We start from the raw sequence: 22738 nt of genomic DNA on the forward strand, positions 1-22738 counted from the left end.
GCCAATGACTCGCCTAACGAGGCGTCGATTTCAATTTTCCTCTGTCTGAGACCGTTCGCCACCGAACGAGACCCTTTTCAGTTCCTTTTTGCACGTTTTGCTTCGGTTCGTCTAACCAACGTGAATCAAATTAAGGGAGAATGTTAAAAAATTGAATGATGCCTTTTAAAAAATAAAAATTGTTATAAATTGTAAAATTTGATTTTGGATTTTTCTTCTTCTAGAGAGAAGATAAACGGTTAACAATTTGAAATTCATTTTCGCGAATAGGAATTGCTAGTTCGAAGCTGAACATAAGTATAGTGTCTACTATGGAACAGCAAAACTTTACGTTGTCTCGAGCGTTCAACGATTACGTCTAAATTGGCACTATTTTTGAGACGGTCCTCCAGAACGCAGCCCGTTGAACCGCCTTCTGACGTTTACGACCATTAAGAGCGCCATAAATTTCGCGGACGCTTTTTGCGACGTACTGTACACATTTAAATAAACTTCTTTCAGAGGCGTTAATTGTATCAACTTAACGTCTCCATTCAAATAGACAGCACATTCTGATCGAATTTAACATTCTCTGCTCCAAAAAATTATACCAATTATTGTTATCATCAGTAACAGCTGCCCGTTACATCAATTAATTAAACGTCGACTAATTAGCCAAATTACTTTAATTCTACTTTATCTCAAAATAAATAAATACCCTCGAGTACAAAATCCTCGTCTACTTTAAAAAAAAAAAGTAAAATAGTGAAAATGAATTGATATTCGACTCACATCGAAGGAGATCAATTTTCAAAAGGGTTTGATCCGGTGGTCGCGTGTTGCGCGCGGTCGTAGACCACCGGTCCTGTCTATTATTGTCATCGGAGTTGCAATAGGAGCGCAACGACAAAGTCCTCGGCAGCCACGGGACGCTACATTCATCCGCGTTCAGCAGTCAGCCAGACGGTAGTTTCGTTCACTAGGTTCACCATGGCGATTCATAGTCTCGCGGGTGTTCCATTAATGAGGGGTCCCTCGTTGCGGCTAGCCGCGACTGTTATTATAGCTGTTCATAACAGTGAAGCGAGGTGGGCAGCGGAACGAGGGGTTCTGGCAGCCGTGTCGCGGCGTCTTCTCACTATGAGGCATTGAGCGTCTATTTTCACGCGAGCGTCGCCAACAGCGTCGTTCCTTGTTGCCTGATCCATAGATGTATCCAGCCGTGGACCGGTGCGTGCACCTCGTGCAGCAATTAAAGCAAAGTGGACGAAGAGATTCGTTCCAAACGACGTGCGAATATTTGACGGATGATCTTTGATGCAACGTATAATAAAAATCCTTCTACGTTTTGTTCGTTTTAAATACGCGAAATACATATCAGCTGTCAGAGAACCTCCCATACTGACAGTAAGCAATTGCACGCGTGTATTTATTTCGTAATTATTCAATAAAAGAGACATCTAACCACACGGATGACAAGAACGTAAGAGATTTCGTTAATCCGCTGCGAATTGAAAATGATTTGCGATAACCAGCTTGCAAGTTGCACGCAAAGCCTGACATAAATGTTATCAAACGAACCGCGACTAGTCGAGAGCTGGTTGCCATCTCTCCCGATAATTATATCATTTTATTAATAGACTCAAGCGCCACCTTAACTTTCCCCTTTTTCTAACATGATTTTCATCGTCATTGAACTTCAAATAGCGTGCATGTATGGTACTCGTTACGTTTCCCTACGACTATATGAGCTTTTGCGATTACGATCGTAATCTAACGACTGAGAGTATAATGATTCGAAGTTGATTAAGGTACCTCTTAGCCTTCGAACTCGTTCGATGATGTTTGCTCTGCGATTAGCTGAACGTTTATTAAATCGTCTGTCTAAAAACGATCGTAGCCGCAGATATTTCAGGGGTCGTAATTTTGTACGTTACCAGAGATCTAATCGGGCAACATAGAAACACTCTAAAGCGAGTTAATATGTATGTAAAGTAAAAACAGATCGATCGGAAGCAACCATCAGATAAGGCAATCCTTTGCGAGTTTCTTCTTCGTTTATCGGAACGTCGAATCGCGGAGTGGAATGAAAAACTGGGCGCTAACTATTATCGAGCAAACAAAACGATCGTTTCAGTTCGACCGGTCGTGATCGTGACTGAGAAAGACGAGATCCTACCGTGTTCCGTCGCGAGCGAACAAGTAAAAAGAAACGCAATCAAATCAGACCAATCATTATCCCGACTGATTAGGCCTAGCAAAATAACCTTTGCAACGTTTAACTCCACGCGAGGTGAGCGTAATTTTATATTGTACCACTTATATCACTTGCCATTGCAATTTTATTCATGCCGGTACAGATAAGACGGCTCATTAACGTCATTCCCGATCGATCGGCACACACCTCCGTCCGTATAAGGATGACACGTCGGTCAAAGTGTCAATTCCCTAACGGTTTCGATCCGTCGCGTCGTACGTGGTTTTCGTTCCCGCAGGTGCACGACGCGCCGGAAAATATACTCGAACGATAAATCCATCGCGGGTCGGCGTTAACATCCTCGTCAACTATTTTCACGGGTCGAGTGGGCGAGTCGCATTAAAACGATAAATCTCGACTTTAGCATACCCAGTGGCGCATTATCGCGTCGTAATTCCTCCGTGTACCAGAAACATTTTTCGTCCGTTCACCGATTCGAGACGCGACGACGCCATCCTCGTTCCTCAGAAAGAAGCAAATTAATTTACTCTTCCGAAACGTTCCCGCGTAATACAGGCGTCGAGAGGCTGGCCGGGGCAAAAGGAGAAAAGGACCAACAGGCAAGGGCAAAGAGAGAAATCCGGCCAGACAGTGGAGGGCGTGGGAGATACATTTATAAACTCTCCTTCTGTGAGCTTGGAATCGGCTGATTTACTGGCCACGGAAGGAGATCTCGTCGCGTTCGCTTTATAGAACGGCTCGTGGACTTGCTGCTCCGGCCAATTGAAACTTTCGCGTCGAATCTTTCGCTCGATCGATCGCCCGTGAAATTGACCGATGAACCGGCCTCTTTTCGGATTCTCCTTTCAGGGAATCCGTTCAAAATAGACAACGCATAACAGATACAAATTTTATAGACAAATCTTACAAATACCTAGTGCGATAATAGTAAAAAAGAATTCGATGCGATTAAAAATTGATCAAAGTCTCGAATAATTCGAAAAGCTCGGTTTACACGAAACGACAACTCGTGGCACTTACCTCGTTCGTTGCTTCTAAACTGGTCGACGGGTTGTTTCGTAGGAGGTACCCGGAAGTCACGGAGGCGGTGTCGTCGAATTCACCGGTGCAGAAGAAGCGTCTCGACAAGCTCTGAGAATGGATACCCTATGGGTGGAGGATTGTCAAGGAGGCGCGTGCAATTTGACGTTCGTGGACATCGGGACGCTTTGTACCGGTCGGATTTTAACAAGCCACTTCCATTATTTCTCTTCGAGTATTGTAATACTCGGTGCGTTCCATCGGAACTAACAGATACCCTCGCTATACATTATAATCTCCGCGACGCTGGAATCCCATGCTGGTTGGTATTCGTTCCACGCGAGGATCAGGGCAGGGCCGACTTCTCGCCTCGTTGTCCTCGATTGTTTCGTCTACCAAACGTTCACCGAGCTCGATTGTTGCGTCTGCCGTACATCAAATCTAAGTGTTGCCGCGTGTCGGTTCTTTGCGAATAAATCGGCTATTTGAAAGGAGAGCATATAAACATGTAAAGAGTTCAACTGGTTGGAGTATCGCTGCTTAGCGTTGCTAGCGGTACGAATTGAAAAGTTCAACTTTGCTCTTTTTGTATAAACCCACTTCGTGATATGATATTTATGAACCGTGATTAAATCATACGATCGGTGTTGAATTACAAGTCAAAGTTAGAAAATGGAAATGAAAAAGAGTCTAAGCCCATTAGAATATAACATGAAACAGCGCGATATCGTAGGAGCAAGAAAAGAACGAGATCTTAATACTCCGATCAAGTGTAAATATTAAACTGTCATGACGAATAAACTCGTCATGCGTGCATCGAAGTTGCTTTTACAACGTTCAACAAGTTGAATTTCCTATCGAGTACGTACTCGATAGAATCATCGATCTTGCTCTATTTTGTCGAACAAGAAACAGCTTTCATTGCGTTTAAAATCCTTACACATTGCATGCTGAGAAGAAGTATAGGAAATTCTTACGCGAAGACTAAAGGAAAAAACATATTTGGCAAGGTAAGCAACGGCGATGAATCGAACGATAATTAGCACGTCAACCCTTTTCGTTCAAACGTCCCGTATTTCCAAAGTATTTATGTACCTCTCCCACCCACCTATTTATTTGCTCCCTTACTCCGAGATCGCTTTTAATCTACATTCCCGCCGAGCAGCTTCTCGATGTTTAATTACGTTGACTAATTTCAGCGAGCGGCTGTGCCCCGCTCATTCGATTACCGGGCAAGATTGAAACTCGACGATAAATTCGATGAGGAAACGGAAGGGGGCGAGAGCGGTGGTCGCGATAAGAATGTCACTAGAGAAAGAGGAAGAGGAGCAAGAGGACGAGCAGCTAGACACGCTCTTTGCTCCGCTTTACAGAATGGCATGACGTTGCTAGCGCGGGATCGCATCAGACACGGCTGTCGTGGATCGCAGAAATAGCTAGCACGCATCCGGGAAAATCAGGGTCCGTGAAATATATGTCGCTACGTTGACAAAGCGACTTCACCGTCAGAAACTTTGAAAATTTCAAGTATCATTTGTTAGCGGTTTCAGGTGGTGCGTTCGAATCAACATACACACGTGTCCGGCTCGCCTTTCTATCGTTCTCTTACTCTTCCACCGAAGTGTCGTGTAACCTGTCAGGCGAGGGAGTGTAATCCTATGCCGAGAAAAGCAATTGAAAATGTAGAAAATGTAAATCTTTTCATCGGACAGAACGAACGTTTCGCGATTACGCAAATCTCTCTTCAACTTCTGTGTATCAAACGTCGCTCCCGCTGAGATGTTTCTCAGAATTATGGCTGAGGATTTGCATGAAAAATAGTTTGTTTTCATCCGTAAGCATACGCGTAATTGTGACACGTGACAGAATTATTCATTGTCGGGCACGTTAATGCGAGAGTCTCGCGAGCGTAAGCCGCGATTTCCGAAACGCATTTCGCTCGTCCACCCGCACGACACGTGGCCTGAATTATCTCGCGGAAGATCGCGATTCGGAGAAAGACTACGTTTGATCTTCCAAAGGGTTACTACTCCTCAGTTACATGTATCGTTTCTTAAGAAATTAATAATAAAATTAATTATTTCGTATCTGAATAAATTTTAATTAAATCACCAATATTTTTTTTAATTAACCTATCTCCGTCTTGACATCAAATATCTGTCATCCAAGAATAAATAAAAAGAAAAAATGTTTGTAAAACTAATTTCACAGTGACAGTGATAGAAATCGAAATCACGATTCCGAGAAGGCGTGTAACACAGAGGAGGCACGAAAGTGAAGAAGCAACAAGGCGTCGCGACTCAGATCAAAGAAAAGGAAACAGCCGCGAAATCTCGGACGGTCATCGGTAACGCCTAACTAGGTACGAGATGAGACACCCTCGTTATGATATCATGGAATTCCTTTCCGCGTTCAGCGTGTCTCGCAGCGGGGATAGGGGCCACGATGCGCGTAAATCTTTCGCCGTGGTTACAGCCGCCGGGCATTACGTTGATGCACTATTTATAAACACGTGACATCGAGACGAGTGGTAGGTGCGGGTGGGCCAAGAGAGCCCCGACAGGCCTGCCGCCCGAGTAGTTTCGTGTTCTCGCCTCTTTCACGTCCACCTGCTCGCGTCCTAACTCGCCCTCTTCGTTCCTCTCCACTCGTCATTTTCTTTTTCCGCCGTTTTATTAAATTCCCAACAACCCGTACGTTTCCTTTCCACCTCCCTCACTTCCGAGGAAACTGACTTGGACACCTCTCGTTGCTTCTCTGCGCTTTCGTCGCGCTCGAACATCAGGATCACCAGACGAGGCGTCTTACATGATTTATGATGAAAATTTGGGTAGATTTAATCTTCTTGTCGATACATAAAATTATTCAGATCGTTTAGTACAGAGGATGACCAGATGAATTCAACGATTAATTGCTCGCGAGTTCAGCAGCAAATTATTTAACGAGCCATCGACCTGACGCAAAAAACTCGCTCCAAAATGTAATTAAGTATTCGATATTAAAGTAGACGGTATGTTCAGCGTTGACGCCTCGCTGGAGGATAGACAAGATTGTCCTTTCACCTAATTACCCCGCATCACCGTTGCCTTTCTAATCGATTTCGCTCCAATTAGGAAGGACAGGAAGGAAGAAGCTAAGTAGGCGGGTTTATTAACGCGCGATCCTTTATCGGGCCGCTTTCGCGTCGGACCTTAGCCCTTCGATACGCAAAAATTATCGCCGGTCGTGGCCGTAATTATCTCGAGGCTACCGCGATACGGTGCCCACACCGTGTAGATCATATTTCTTGTCGGCTTCTGCCTTTCTTCGTATATATACACGCCGCTTCGCCAACGAGTGAGACGTTCCAGAGCCGAGTGCATTAATCTCCGGCGACGGTTGCGTTAATGTAATCGTTTAATAAGTCCGGTTTATTAACTGCGCCCGCTCTCATCGGCATTAATTCACCCTTTGCCGGGAGGCTCGCGTACCGAAAATCCACCAGGCCGAACGCGGACCGAACAGAGGACAGAAGAGGACAGGGAGAGAGAGATGCACCAGAGGATCACGAGTTGTCCCTGTGCTCGCGTGCAAGATGCACCGACCGTCTGCATCGTTCCTCCTATGTACCGTTCGAGACTCAAAGGCTGGTTCCCGTGATCAAAGGACACGGGAGGATTCGAGGAACCGCGGAACAGGTTTAACGCGACCAAACTGTTTCCCGGGAAGAGAAAAGGACCCGGTTCCTGAGACTCCGTCGTGGATCGGTACAGATTTTTGATAGAGACTGGAGATTTTATTTAACTAAAATATGATACCTGTTGACAAATTTCGCGTTTCGACAATTCGCCTTCTTAATTAACAACGGAAATTCGCTAGTTTAATCAGTGCGTTTTCGTTAACACGGCAATTCAGCAAGAAAACTAGAACGCAACTAGAACGACTACTCGTCAACAGGTACACAGGGTGCGCGGAATGAAAAAAAAGCAAAAAGTTCTGCAAGGTGAAAACGAACGTGCGACAAACGAGGAAAACCGACGTTACGACAGCCAGTAGCCTTGTTAATCAACGGCAATCGATTCTTCTCGTTTTTTCGCGGATAATTTCCCTCGTCATGCCTTCGCCAACCGTTCCCCGACGTCTAATGAATACAAAACGCGGCGATTTATCTCTGCTCATTCGCGGAATATTAATTATTAATCGGTGCCGCGAATATTTATAAGGCATTACGGTACGCCGGTCGATCCATAATCTCTGCCACGTGAGCGAACCACCGATCTAACGATCGATTGATAATGTAATCAAAATGGCGATCGCTAAAACGGCAAAAACGCGGCGATAATGGACAACGCAGGTGACACGCCTCGTCTCGTCGAGCCGTTTGCAATCGAGTGCGCGAAACGCACTTGTTCGCTCGAGTTATGCGACTCCCCGTGGCGAAACCGTGCGACGCGGAGAGAAGGTCGTTAATCAGCCAATTGCAATCATTGCACGGCACAGGTACAATGCTGTTGATTGGTCGATTGGCTGGTAACCGTCTCCTGTGTCGCCTCTACGCATGGTATACGCTTTAATAGAGGCTAAGCCTCCCGGCTGAACACTCTTGATACTCTGAGTCGATTGCTACGAATCGTTTGCGATTCGATTCGAATGATCGCGGAGAGAAAATTAAAAGTCGACGAGTATCATTAGCTTCTTCATGAACAGTCCATAAGATAATAGCCGCGAGAGATCGAATAGAATAATGGATCTTCATCATTAAAGTAGAAAAAAATTAACAGATCGTTTAAAGGACAAAGGTAGGTGAATTTGGTAGTAGGAAATGGTAAACAGACGAAAAAACAAAATCACCCGATCGTTGCGGTCATCGTGACCGATCATTATCAACCATAAAATTTTCAAGTTGATTGTAAGAAAAATCTCTAGAACATGGCTACCGAACGTTTGAAAGCTGCTAAAGGTTAGAGTCCCGGGAATGTTGGTCGGTAAAAAGAATCGTAGGTGTAAAAATGCGTCAGCGGGCAACGGTCACGCTCGATTGACCAGTGTCCATCGAGACGGACATCCTGCGGCGATGGGTGATGGCTCCCGCATACAAAGCTTGACTATCTCGAGTTGAACGATGGAATTCTCTGCGGTCGTCGGTCCATCCAGCTCGGGAATCTCTTCTCTCCTTTCCTCTTTATCCAGCAAGTTCCAGTGAAAGCGGTTCCCGGGGGACAAGCGAATTCCATCCAGTAATTATCCTGAAGCGCGACATTTGTTAGCCCGCCGTCACCGCACCGGTGCAAACAGACGTCGTTACTTCGGAAACAAAAGGGGTTCGCGATTCAGCACCGTGACGTTACAAAGTTACTCGTTCGTGTCGTTCGGAAGAGAAAGAGGGATCGGCTTTTTACCCGAGAGCCGCTACACGACGCCTCGATGAAGCAATATCCCGCGGGGTTGCTTCGAATAATAGACCGACAGCGGACGTTTTATCGGTCGCGGAATGCGGTTGTACGGCGTATCGCGTCCGTGGAACGGGCAACGAGCCTGCCGGCTGGAGATATCAATAAAGGTTGGCGTTTCTATTCGTCGAAATAGGATCGTCGCACGAGCTGGCTAGGTTAACCGCACGCCGATGATGTATCGCTGCGACGCGAGAAGCGATACATAAATTTCCCTTCCGCCTTGGCCGTAAATATTCCACGCGCGTTTGTGAATTACCGTTTCGCGTGTACGTTGAAAAGAACCTGGAACAAGGGAGGAGAGCGGTGGATAGACCGGTTGGAAATCAACGCGGACGGCGGTAAATCGGATGAAAGAAGGGAAGCCGTGCGACGACAATAAAAGCCCTTTTAAACGGTTCGAAGACGGTGCAATGCGTACGCGGCGTGCCGTTTCCACTGTCCTAACCGAGACGTTGATAAATAATCATTGGCGTATAGACGCGAGCCGGAGCGTCCGCGTGCAGGTGTACAGAGGTTCGGGCGGGCAACGCGGCGTGCCGCGACACCTGGTGCTGATTAACGAATCGGGGGAATCGGTTCTGGTCAGGTAGAAGGCTAAACGGTCGGCTAAATTGCCACGTTATTCTTGTAAACCGCGGCACATCCCCGACTATCCAATTACCGGACGAGGTGGCAAGATGTCTCGAGCGGGTTACACGCGTTCCACCAGCGTGACTCGGAATCGCGGCTTTTTTTAACGCCGCCGACACCATTAAGGGCGGCTAATGAGCACGGGGGGGAAAAAAATTAATCGGTAAATTTGCCGTGCCACCGAGCCGGCTGCAAAACTTCTTCGTTACCTTCTGGATCACCGAATTTTTAACAAGTATCCGGATCGAGGCGAGCCTTAACGATCGTTCGGCTTGAACCTCGTCTCTTCATCTCGTTAATCGAGCTCCATGGACCCCCTTCCATCTTTCGATGCGAAATATCGAGCTGTTCGAAAATTTGAAAACTGTTCGACGAATCGTTTCCAGGAGAAATTATTATATTACAAGCACACCATCTCGGTAACTCGATCGACGAGCTTCTGGCTTTCATACAAACTAATAAAGCTTAACGCAACTTGTTGCGTACCGTGTTGTTCGGGAAACCGTAAAATATAACGGTTCGATGAAACAGCCTCGATAAGGGAATCGATTATTTCGGATCGTTCGATTCTCAACGGTATCCGTTAGATACATAATATAAATTCGAATGACGTTTCAACTAATTGGCGAGACATTTACATTGGAAACACCGATTCAACGATATCGACGAGTCGTCTGAGAGACACGAGAAAAAACAAGTCGAGGAATTAATAAAGAGGAGACAAGACACGATGATATTTTACACCTTCGATCGATCCTCTAATACGCTCGTCCTCGTTCGTTCCGTCCCCTATCTTTACGATTCTATTCTGCCTTCCTTATACATATTTCAATCGTGTAGTATGGTCCAAGAGTGGTATTTCTCAAGAAAAGATCCATAACGATGCATCTAGTCCCTAGTTCTCCAGCAATCAAAAAACCCAACAGGATGTTCCGTGAAACACGCTTAATACCAATAAACTAGACTGGGCAGTATATAAAATATGTAATCCTATGTGATCGAATGTGATACACTTTGAATAAGATGTAGATTTGCATAAATAACCCCAGTATCCGATAATAATATCGAACAACAGGTACGGTCGCCCGTCATGTCGCGTCGTTCGAATAGAAAACGCGAGCGGAATCGCGAATCCTTGCGCGACAAAAACGAAGCACGGGAAACGCAAACAACTCGTCAACTATCTTTGGGATCGCTAACGAGACGTAAATTATTTCGCGGTTCCCTCGCGTCACGATGATTTTGGCAAATATCGTTCAAATTTTTTCGTGATTATTTTATTCAAAGTGTGCGAACAAAACGTAGAAGTCTAAATCCCTTGTGAAATTCAAATGTGCACCGTAGTCTGGATAATCGAGCTCCAGCTGCCGGAGAGCTGCGCCGACTTTGGAGGTCTGACCTTTTTCCACATTTCCGGGACCTAATTCGAACAATCTACTGACCCAGAAGGGCACGATTCGGTGAAGAAGGGCAGGGGAAACGACAAAATGGGGAGACAGGTGCCGAAGATGTCGGCCAGGGTGGTCAACGCAATCAGAAATCTGCGAGAGGCGCACGGCTCCACGTCTAAGGAAATTATGAATTATATCATGTCACAATACAGCGCGCCGGAAGCGACCATACAGCGACAGGTATCGTCCATTTAAAATTATGTCATTTTTGAGTCATAGGACACGTGGAACACTTTATACATTCAATGTCCTACTCCGTGGAAAAGAAAAATTACATGTTAGTCGAGTATTCGAGGCCTAAGAACATAATTAGAATCGCCTAGGGTAGGATATCGAAAACGGGTCGTTTTGGTATCTCCTCTGTTCAAACTTGCCTGAAAAGGAAGACGCATTAACGAGAGACAGATGGTTGAAGCGATAACCGTCCAGCTTTTCGTCAATACGTTCGACGATATCAGGAATCCGACAGTAGAATTATCTCCTACTAATGAAACTTCCACCGTCTAATGAATTACTTCGTATATCGTAGTGTATCTTAACAAACACGTTTCCCAGATGCAAGCAGCGTTGAAACGGGGCCTGGACTACGGTATCCTGAAGAAGAACAACGGCCACTACTTTCTGAACACGGACACGGACGTGGCGGAGTTGGCCTCGAGCATGGCTCCCGTGGAAAGGAGCAGAAGACGAAGAAGCAGACGAAGAAAATCACGAAGACGTAGCCGAGGAAGGAGGCGTAGGAGAGGTCGCAGAGGTCGATCGCGACGAAGGCGGAGACGAAGCGGCAGGAGACGGGCTGCTACGACCAGACGGATAGGATGCACCAGGTGCAGGTGCACCAAACGAAGCAGAAACATGCACGTCCTGAGGGACGAGCCGGTGGAACAACAAGAGGGACCGACCTGCGACTGCGAGAACGAAATCAACCAGGAGCGTCAGAACAGACAGAGTAAGAGTCGAGAACGTAGCCTGAGTCACAGTCGATCATCGGCGAACAGCGATCGAGATGGTGCGGACGATCGACAGGAGATTCCTGATCAAGATTAATGCACCGAACGACGGCGACTCGGTTTTGTGCCGCGATCCTGAGCATCGTTAGTGGCGACAATCTCTCAGCACATTGTCAGCGTCGCTCGGCTTAAAGACGTCGCGACGTCTCGAACCGTGTCTCCTCGTTAACTATGTCTGAATCGTGTACTTTGCCAATCGTATTATGACCGTACCATGAATCATGCCTATCATTTTCATGGAGTGATGTACTATGACTGCATATCCTTTGTATCACAGAGATCCGTGAATAAAATTCCATTGTGAGTCTGTAACGCGTGTCTATTTTCTGCTTAGCCCCTAATTGCATGATTTTTCAAGAAATAATCGTGTGCTTTGAAATTGCTAATTTAAATTCCGCTAACGAATGACGCGATGTCGCTGCAATTACTCATGGCTGATGCAGCGCCATTAGCTTTATTTAGGGATACTTTCGAATTTCTTCGAAAAATGTACGAATCGCGCATTCGAATGCATGCAATTCCAAAAATCACTAACATTTCAAGGAAACGAGATGAATTTCCAATGAAAAGTAACTCCGTCGACGGTTTCGCACCTGTCGATTTTTACAGGGTAAATTTTCACGGCTGCCCACGTGTGCGCAACGTATCCATACGAACGAGAGTCCAAGTCCTGACTGAGGTAGCCTGAATAAAACCAACGGCCATAACTCTTCCAGCGGAGGGGTCAAGGTGGGTTAGAAAGGATCGAGAAGTGATTAGTGGTATTTACCGGTACCCACTGAGAGAGAGCCTGCCGATTCCCGGTACCGCTCGGACATCCCGCGGTGTCCTGCGTACTCGTCACAATACCGCGATCTAACTGCTCCCTATTCTTTACCAGGACTCTCTTGGAGGTCGGCGCGACACAACCGGGAAATTCAGCGGACGATATTAATGCGCTTCTAACGGTGGACTCTTTGCGACGGAGAACCGTTTGCTTTTCGTACGTTTTTCAACTTCTTTGGAGGTCCACCTTTAACCGGTCGACGAAAACGACTCGATATCTTAGGATCTACAAGTGGTTTTATCTTGATCTACATCAGAGGCTACTTTACATTTTAACCAATGAATAATAATTCTGAAAGAATCTACTACTACATATATGTTGGTTTCGAACATATAATCTTTGTTTGATACGGTTTTGATTGCTATAAATTTTGTATAAAAACAAATTACACGGAAGCAGAGGAACCTTTCTCCATACGAATGTTACACCTTATTTAACGAGCGATCGAATTCTCACGAGTCGATAAGGTGCAGCGAACAAATTGAAAGAAAGATAATTTGCAGAAGGGGAGACAGCCTAAAAATTCACGTTACACCACACTGCCGACAAATTTACGAGTTCCTCGCTGAAAGGCCCGTTATCGTTTCGCCTACCTCTGGTCTCCGACTCCGCCGATCTCGCAATTAGTTCACAGGAAGACCAACTTCGAGAACAGGTCGACCGGCGAACTTTTTAGATTTCCTGTCGCGTTATTACACCTGCCGCCGAGTTTACACGCATCTGAAAGTCTCATTCGCGTTCATGTCCTCCCGTCTAATCGCTTCAATTGAAGCCGATAATGACGTGTATAGAGAGCTCGTTAGTCGAAACGAATCTAAGCAGTAATTAAGAAGCCGGAGATCTCGAGATGTCGCCAAAGTAGCGCGCAAAAGTGGTGAAAATAAGGGCGTAGATAGCATCTACATCGTTCAAGCGTGAAGCAAGAGTAGAAAAACGAAACGAGCGTATAAAGTAAAGGGTGAAAAAGTCGAGCGAGTAGCGGGCATGGTTAAAGAAGCGTATCTGGGAAGGAATCGCGAGCGAAATCGTTTCTGGTTGCTCGAACGAGCAGAAACACGAGAACGCGACGAGTGTAAGGATGAAAATTTCGAGGCTGAGAGGAAGCCGAGCCACCGGGTCATCGCGACGCGAATCCGCCTAAACGACGAGAGGGCAGGCTAGTGAAGGTAAGGGTCGCAGAAAATCGCGAACGATACGATCTTCTTCGCGCGCGATTGCTCTTACGAGCACCGTACGAAACGTAGCTGGATCGAGGTGTCAAGCCGTATTCTCACGTGTACCGAGCCGAGAGATAGCGTCACCCTGGCATTACGTGCGATATCATTAAGGTAGATTTATGTTGTACGCACCGGAGGCGGCTCGGCCGTTGGGTTAGGCGTCAGCCACTTCTCTCTACTGCGCTTTATGCTTACTCGTACTTACACGCGCGTGCAACTACGTAAGTACATCGGTATAAATTGCTGGCAAAGTGAAAGACAGCTTGGTTAAGCTTAATTCGGCGAGCACGATTTGCCGTACGTGATTTGCGACTCTAATTGAAAGCCTGCTAGACGCGAAACAAAATTGCAGCTTACGCGGCCATTTTTAACGCTGACCGTTGATTAATTTCTGCTCGCTGCTCGTTTGCGCGAACGCTCGTGTTAGAAAGTACGGGTGAAGTGGTATACCGATCGTCGGACGCCAGAAAGAAAGTTAAGAACGATAGATTATGGAGAAGAAAAAGCAGCGACACTCGCGATCGCTTGATACGACCTCGTTCTTGTCTAATCCGGAAACATTCTCGTCTAATCAATAATTCTCTATTAAATACAAAAACGAATGTTAAATTACATAAGTCATAAATTCCACGAAATGTGTGGTCGTCTAAGTGTTAATTTTAGAAACAATATCCTGCGGGCTGCGATTCTCTGAACAAAGCCGCAATAATTTCGTAATTAAAAGAGATCAATAAAACGATATCACGTATCCACCCATCTTATAAACAGCTTGGATCAGCTATAAAAAAAGCGAAACTCGTTTTTTGCTCGAATAAATATTTGAAAGTCTCCGTTACAACGACAGACAGATACGTATCAATATACAGGCTACTTCGTATGTACAACAATGACAACAAGAGGAGAAAAAAAAAGGATAACGGAGGCGTTTCAAAAAGAGATCGTCGCTAGCATGAATCGTGTGAACGTACCCGGAGTCCAGTGCTCGAGGAATTTAATTAGTCACCACCTTCACGGTTAATAGACTCTCTGCCCATATGGGTGAAACTTTAATTCGAGCGATCCGCGCGGTTGATAACTAGCTGTAAACTAGCCGCTGCTCGAATTAGACTACGGTCGATGATACAAAATCAGCAGGTGGCGATCTAAGCATCCGATTAGCCAAGTAGGTATTCTTACTTCCTCGTAGCACGGTAACTAGCTCGGAATCTAGTAGTACCGCCACCTCTAAAGGTGATCGTACTGGAATACAGATCAAAGTTTTCTTCTCACGCCCTTTTTACTTTTTTTCATTAGAAGATAGTAATTAGCATGGTACGTTTCTTCCGCGTAAAGATTTTACTTCGGAGTGTGGGTCGATCGTGACCCACGACCCACATTAAGTGTATAATTTTCAAATGAAAAGATTTCATATATCGGAACAATAATTCTTAAAGAAACAGTGTAAAACTTAGTAAATGAAAATAACAAAATTACATTATAAAATTGTGACTCTCTCCATGGTCCGTCGTTCGAGGGTTAAGCTCTCCTCGAATCCTAAATTGAAAGAAATTCCTTTAAGCTTCCACACCCTTTTTCTGAAAGAATTTTTACACGAGTTCAACAACGATCCAGCAAGTTTAATGTCGCGATTCCAGAAGATTTAACGCGTGTTTCAGAGCCTTTTTCCAGCGACATTTCGCCAGGCGGACGTTCATTATCGCGAAACCGTACAACCGCTTAACTGTTTTGTCCTGGCTGATGGATAGCGCGTTCGCACGTTATTACCGGACACACTCGGCCCGTTTTACGAGTCTAGATTGGTACACGGTTCCGTGTCGACCTGGCAAGGGCTACCAATGGCAACGTTAATAGTGTGTTTAAGTGTTTACCGATGATGGTGTTCAGGATTGGTCGCAAGGTAACCGCGTTCCCCGTTGTACCTTAAACATTCTGATTATTTTCCCGTCCACTTTATCTTACTCCGGACATTATAAAGAGATGAATAAAGCTTATAGAGTGTTGGGTTTTGTAATGAGCCTCACCGCTCATTTCCATGCACCTGCTTTGAGCACGGCGAGAGCCGTGTGGCGAGCTCGTTTCATTGTAAATCGGGCAGCAAGCATTCAGATTTACAAATCATCGCACTCCAGACGAAACGGTACACCTTCTTGAGATTCGCATCGCGTGAAATTTGCATCTTATTACTTTAGAGAGGAATTTAGACGGCAGATTGCCGATTACACGGTGTAATTGAAGAAAAATTAAGATGTATCGAGTTTTTGTCACTTTACAAATATAATAGTCGAGTAACAGACATATTCTGTCCTTTTTTGAATTAAAAGAGAACCGGTGTCCTTTTTTGAATTAAAAGAGAATACACTTATTAATATTTACTGAACAATATATCATTTCTATCGTTACTAATGACCTTCTCCTAGCGTGATGGTAATTTGTGAATTTCATTTCTATAAAATGATTAATCTTTGAAAATTTGGGATGACATTATTGAACAGAAGTTTCCGGTAAACAAATAATAAACAAATTGTAAAAATACCCTGCATATTGATTTAATTATACTAATATAATAGAAAATAAAAATTTTTCTTCATCGAAGCTACCCGTCTCTTTAAAATATCTCCTTTAAGAATAAAGAAACCGGTATATGCTCTTTAAGCGCCGAAGTTCATCAATGGAAACAGTGAACACGGGGAAGATACTGAAAAAAGCGTAAGAAAAAGTTCGAGGAAGTACATAAAAAACGATGTCATCCTTGTCTGTTCGGCGAGACGGCGATAGAGAAAAAAAACTGGACGCCGCGAAGCGCCGAGAGATCTCAGATTACCAGTTGGAAAAAAAGCAGCGAGCTCGATGTTCGTGGAGCTCGAGCACCATTGTCGTAGGTATTTGACTATTTGTAAATGACCAGTGTGAAATCTGATTCATTCGAGGGAAAGAATCTATTTGAAGCTTCGAAAAAATATTCTTCGCTATGGTTAAGCCTATGCAAGTAGAATGAAACGAGTTTGAGAAGAATGAATGGCAGGAAAGAGACGGCCAATTTTCGTGAAACCAGAGTAACAAGTGGAGAAGAAAGATGCAACATATCGTGGGCTTAATAGATGAATAATACACCCAAAATGTCATTAATTTTGAGATTTCATTAACAATTAAATCTAAGAGGGGGCTACTCTTATTAGGTGCATTCAGAAATCCCGTTTTGAATCTTTTGCATCATCTACAAATTAGCTAAATTTTGTTATTACTAAGCGGTTGAGGAAATAATAATTTTCTCTATTTCTGAAAAAATTCACTCCTCTGAGAAATCGACGATATGATATTAACTGCGTTCCTAATTCTATGAATTCAGAATCAGATGCAAACATAAGTTAAATAAACTAGGAAGAAAGCAAAATTCTTTAATCTCGTTACATCGAAGCTCATCGAGATATTAATAGATGTCGATCCATAATCTTCTTCGATTTACTTGCAAATTCAATAATACAACGGATAAAGTGTCCTGGTTTCCTTAATGTTAAACTAACTAGAACTTCGATATAGGGAAAATATCGATCAGCTTGGATGTGTACATAAAAGCATGCAACTACCGCCTTCGACCCCATCGAACCGATAATTATCTAAAAAATCTATTCACCGAGGGCTTCGTACCGGTTTTTGATAAGCACGACATTAAGGATAAGTGTGACATTAGCTTCTAACACGACGATTATCGATAGCAGAGTAGATCAGGTGGTTGTTTTTCCATGCCTCTTTCGTTGAATAATAGTTTTCTATTAAATATGCCAGCAACGAGTCGGCAGATAATATCGTCACCAAGATTTATAGCAAATTATGAACTTGTTAAGATACGATCGAAGGTTTATGAAGGATCCGTGAATAGCGTCAAGTGCAACACCAGTTTTCCATCAAAATGCAAACGAGACCACGTGAAAATATTTGTTATTCTGCTCTTTAAAAAAGTAAGTAAAGTAGTGTATCGAGTTGCTCGTTATAGAACATTATGATCCCTCGAGGCGTTAATTACGCAAGATATCAAGCGGAAAATTTAAACTAAAAGATAAAAGACAAGATTCTGAATAACGTGCCTTACCGGCAAACGATAAAAGAAGCGTAAAACAAACATAACCGTGTAATTGATATAACTGTTCTCAACGAAAAGGTGCAGGTATCTCGTGTGAAGTCACAAATTGCGAAACACCCACCAGGTTACGAGATCCAGAAAGTAAGATCGCGAAATGAAAAAAAAGAAAACGACGAGCGAGACATATTTGTCTCCGTTGCGAAGTGCAGCTGGCACCACCCCGGATGTCGTGCGTGCGCGTACCGGAAGCCCTATCGATAATTATTTATCCTGAGAGCTAATTAACTTCGTTTTAGCGGTGCTCGAGATAAAATTACGTGAGTGGCCGCGATGAAACGGCGGACGGCGAGGATCGAGGACGGCACGGCAGAACCGCGCAAGCATCGACCGGAAGGCGAAATCCTACACCTGCGATCCGCGATTCAACGGATACGTACCGGTGGCGTTTTTGCGCTTCTAGGTGTAGGCGTCCTCGCCACGCACCGGTCCTCCTCCTCCTCCTCTTTTTGTCCTTCGTTCACGCGAATCGCATTTGCATCGTTAATTAACCGAGTCGCCCTACGCCCGATACCGGCCGCGTCGATGCGGACATCGATAGCGGTGACCGCTCTGTTTTTTTTCACCGGTCTCGCACCATGAATTTTAATTACGCGCGATCAAAGACGCGTCGCGTCGTCGAGCGCTCCAGGATCTCGACGATTCCGTGGAGGAACGCCGTCGGACGGGATCGCGGCAAGATTCGGCGATAAAAGCGAAAACGAGCAAACGAAGAAAAGTCGAGGAATTTACAACGCGACGGAAGCGTTTTAGTCGCCTCGGGATTGCGATACTCGCAGGAGAGCGAACTACGCTTCGCTGATCGATCGGTTCGCGATTCATCTTCTCGGGATAACGAGTCGCGTGGTCGCGTATAGACGCTAGTCGGTTAATTAGACGCTTAATTAGACACGTACCGATGGTTGTTGGCGGAAATAAGAGCAACGGAAAATGGTTTGTTTATGATGTATTAAAGTGCACTCCGTTTAGCTACGTTCCACGCGAGTAATCTGTTCGTTTTATCCACCTTGATCCTCTCTTTCCCCCTTGTCCCATGTGTATAATCGTACATCAAGCAGCGGAAAAATAAAACGCCTCGAGCGTTTATGGTAGGCCAGTAAAGTCGCGTACGCGTCGTAATTCAATGACATAATTTTTAATCGAGAACAGTGCGGAGAAGAGGGTCGCTGCTGCCTTCCGGTATCTGGAACCGGTAACCATCCGCACGGAACCACCGGGTTACCGGTCTTGTATTTATATAAAGTATAAACCAACAGCGGGAAAGTAACGGGAAGGAGGATGGACAGGATGGCGGAGACGAGGAAGGAGAATAAGAAACCCGCAGGTTCTTCGGCTACTCACAATGGGTCCGTGCACCATACAGACGGCTCTATTCAGCTCCAAACAATGTAATCACAACTCAGCGCTTTCCGCGGCCGTCTGCGACGTTCGCTTATCGATCCATCGATGAATCGCTAGTTGATCGACGGATCCCGGTTTGGATCGAACGTCTCACGGTCCGTGAAACTTCGCGTTAATTAATTAACCGCTTGTCCACCGGACGACGGACCGAATCACTTCGACGCCTTCTATATCCCTGTCCTTTTGTGAAATCGGTCTGCTTTCATTCGTGGGAAACGGGAAAGAATTACAGATTTCAAAAGTTCAAATTTCTATACGTAATCTCCAACTCGATATACCCAAAAACACTTTCGAAAAGCAAAAAGATCGCAAACGAGCAGCTCGTGACTGAAAGCAGTCCGTGAGCCGAAATATCGTAAAAGCAGAAGCAGAAATTAGGAGTTCGGAATGGAACTAAAAGCGATTTCAGCGAGGAAGCCGCTCGTTTTCACGCTACGTTCCGCGACGAGAACCGCGGCGGAACGGGCCGGACGAAGTCAAACGTCTTGCGAGTGAAAAAGGAGATCGAGGAATCGATGCTTTCGGAACTGGCCAACACGCAAGGCCTTCGACCTCCTTCGAATTTGAATTACTACGAGTCAGGCGAGCAAGGAGGTCGTTAATCGAGCCAGGTAGAGAAGAGGCACAACCGCTCGGTTGCTTGACCCAAGATTAATCCATCTGGTAGCGATTGTGCGATAACAACGATCGTTAATCGTCAATGATATACCCCGACGATTATCAACTGCTTCTTTGTTTTGTAATTGAACGCGTTGACAACTAGCGGCGCAGCAGTGATAATTTACCGGCTATCGCGTTTACGAGCAGTAAAATACTCGATGTTAATGTATCCGCCGCTACGACCGCGATACATACTTGCTATTTGAGGACATAATTGTACGGACATAAAGTATTACTGCTCGTTGCTTTTTCCATTCGACGCTGTTCAATCTAATTCGTCGTTCCTCGAACGTGTAATTTATCGTTCTTTCATCGCAGTTTCACGGTAACATCGATAGGAATGAGAGTAAAATTAATCACGCGTGCTTGTTATCGACACACCATCTTAAAAACTGGTGTTCGCGAAAATAAAACCCAACGATCCGCTAAGTAATAAAATAATTTCGCTCGTAAAATCATATTTGCGATGCGGCACGTTCTACCACAGCTCTTTTTATACTTTATTGCTAGAAACGACCAGAGATATTTCGCAAGAAAAATGAGATTCACGATCCAGCGCGGACTTTTCGTTTCCCGCAAGCTGTCGGGTCTTTCTTGGTCGGCGAGTGGCGTGATCAAAATCAATTACTCATTAATCGTCCTCGTTCACCGATACTGCCCCCGCGCCCGTAATTAACGGTGATTAATTGGTTCGAATGCCGGTCGAGCATATTTTACACCGCGTACGAAATTCGCCGCGAGCCACAAACGGCCCCGGCTTTGGCCCGGTGTTTGCGATCGAAATCGAAGGAAACGGATAACCCCGAGCACCGATGCTGACTGGAAAGGCAGGATTTGAGTAATCATTGATCGTCATGCGATCTACGTCTACTTCTTTTTTTTAAAACCAAAAGTATTTTCTTTCTTAACTCTTTCATGGACACTTGGACATTTTGCGTAGATGTTTATATTAGGTCGTCCCATTAATCATATTTTAGATATTTAATTTATAGCACCGATCAACGTGGCAAGAGTTGCGTCAGAATACGAAACGAAATTAATCGTTCAAGTGACATATATTTCATTTATCAAAGAAAGAGTCGAATCATCATTTTCTCCGATACATCCAGATAATGCGTGTACATTAACATCTTCCAAATGGAGTCGGCTAATTAATTTCACCATTAACCATACGGGACAAGGAAGATAGATCGATTGAAATCGAACGAACGTTGTCGCATTAAGAGGGTCTTATCGGTCCAAATGATCCGAATCTTCTTGCCGAATACGCAGAGGACGATCGTTTATAATCCTTTTCCACCAGGCACGTGCCTGGACACGAATCAAGGACACTTTAAAAAGCGTGCACGACACGTGGTGTGTCCGTTATCGAAGAAGGTAAAACTCGCGTAATCGAACGATGTTTGACGCGCGACGAGCAATTTTCTATTCCTCCGCTCGTCCTTTCGACTTAATTACACACTGGAAATGTCGAGCGCGACAGCAGCACTTTGATCTTCGTGCTCGTTAAGCGAGCCGATGAGAAATCCGGAACGCCTCTTTGCTCGTCCAATTTACACGAAAAACCGGAACGCGGTTCGCGTAATCTCGACAGCCTAACCTCTCGTCGATTCGTGTTGCGAATCTGCTTTCCTTCGATTTTGCTTCCAAAGATCATGTGAAACAAGGATTTAGAAATAATTTTCTTAGGCAATACGCTTCCTAATAGATATTGCCAATGGCCGGAAAGATTGATGTTGAACAGGCATGGATCGAAAAAAGGTAGACAGATCGGTAGTCGTTTCTTTCGCGGTAACGAGGACGATGACTGTTCGAACATGGATCATCGATGTTTGCATAAGTAGATCCTCTACGAGAAAGAAGCTGACTCGTCAGGTTTGAGATAATAGTTGCATCGTTACCGATGGAAACTGTAACGGGAATTGGCCGCGAGTAACTTTCTATGTCATATGATCGGGCAGGAGAGTAAAACGAAACGAGCGCTACACCTGTCGATGGCAATTTCGTGCCGAATGTCCGCAGCCGGAAATTATTTATACGCGTTAATTGACGGTAATTAGAGGCGAGTCTTTCGAACGAGATACAGTTTAAAACGTGCTTACACGATGGCCGATCGTAAATTCAAACGAGCCTCGACAAAATTTACCATAAATTCGCGAATGTGATCGATCCTTATCAACCCGGCTCTGCAAAAATTTCCGATTAATCGTTCTAGTCTTGAGGGGATAATTAATTGGTTTCGCCTTGACTTGCCACCAGATGTGTCGGGGCGAAACGAAGATGAAACTCGATAACAAAGCTTCTTCCGCGAAAGAAATTTATGCAGAAATGCTAAAAAATCAGGATACAGTAATCGATAAACTCTCTCGAGAACGACAGTATGATCTATGAATTGATAGAGTGCAGTACTACAGTTTCGAAATGACGGGGGCGATTAACATTAGATCAAGAAAATCGCCTATGACGCGACCCGTCGAGACATTTAAATCAACCAACACCCACATGCTCGCACGTGTGAGCGAAAACGCATCGAATGCTCTTCTGATTTGAATGAACAACGAACCGAGTCGACGTTATTTTGCCACCGACTGCAGGAACAATGAAATCGATGACAATAGGTATTATCATGGTATCAGCACCTTTGATTTTAATAACTATTTTACTGATATTGCGAAGCAATATCGCGAAATTGACTTCGCAATCATCGAAGTTGATATATCAGCAACTCCTTTCGTTAAGAATACTTACACATATTAACG

The 22738-nt window shown here is 44.8% G+C and overlaps 1 protein-coding gene and 1 long non-coding RNA gene across 3 annotated transcripts in view; one reads left to right on the forward strand and one right to left on the reverse strand.

The window, feature by feature from the left end:
• Positions 1–22738, reverse strand: part of LOC117611879 (uncharacterized) — a 123656-nt gene that overhangs the window by 43763 nt on the left and 57155 nt on the right. The gene's annotated exons all lie outside the window — the stretch shown is intronic.
• LOC117611872 (uncharacterized) lies at positions 10428–12052 on the forward strand. Its single transcript, XM_034340288.1, has 2 exons — positions 10428–10910; positions 11286–12052. Exons 1-2 carry the CDS (start codon positions 10767–10769, stop codon positions 11775–11777), a joined length of 636 nt encoding a protein of 211 aa, XP_034196179.1. The 5' UTR covers positions 10428–10766; the 3' UTR covers positions 11778–12052.

This window comes from Osmia lignaria, chromosome 9, assembly GCF_051020975.1.
Source record: "Osmia lignaria lignaria isolate PbOS001 chromosome 9, iyOsmLign1, whole genome shotgun sequence".
NCBI lineage: Eukaryota > Metazoa > Arthropoda > Insecta > Hymenoptera > Megachilidae > Osmia > Osmia lignaria.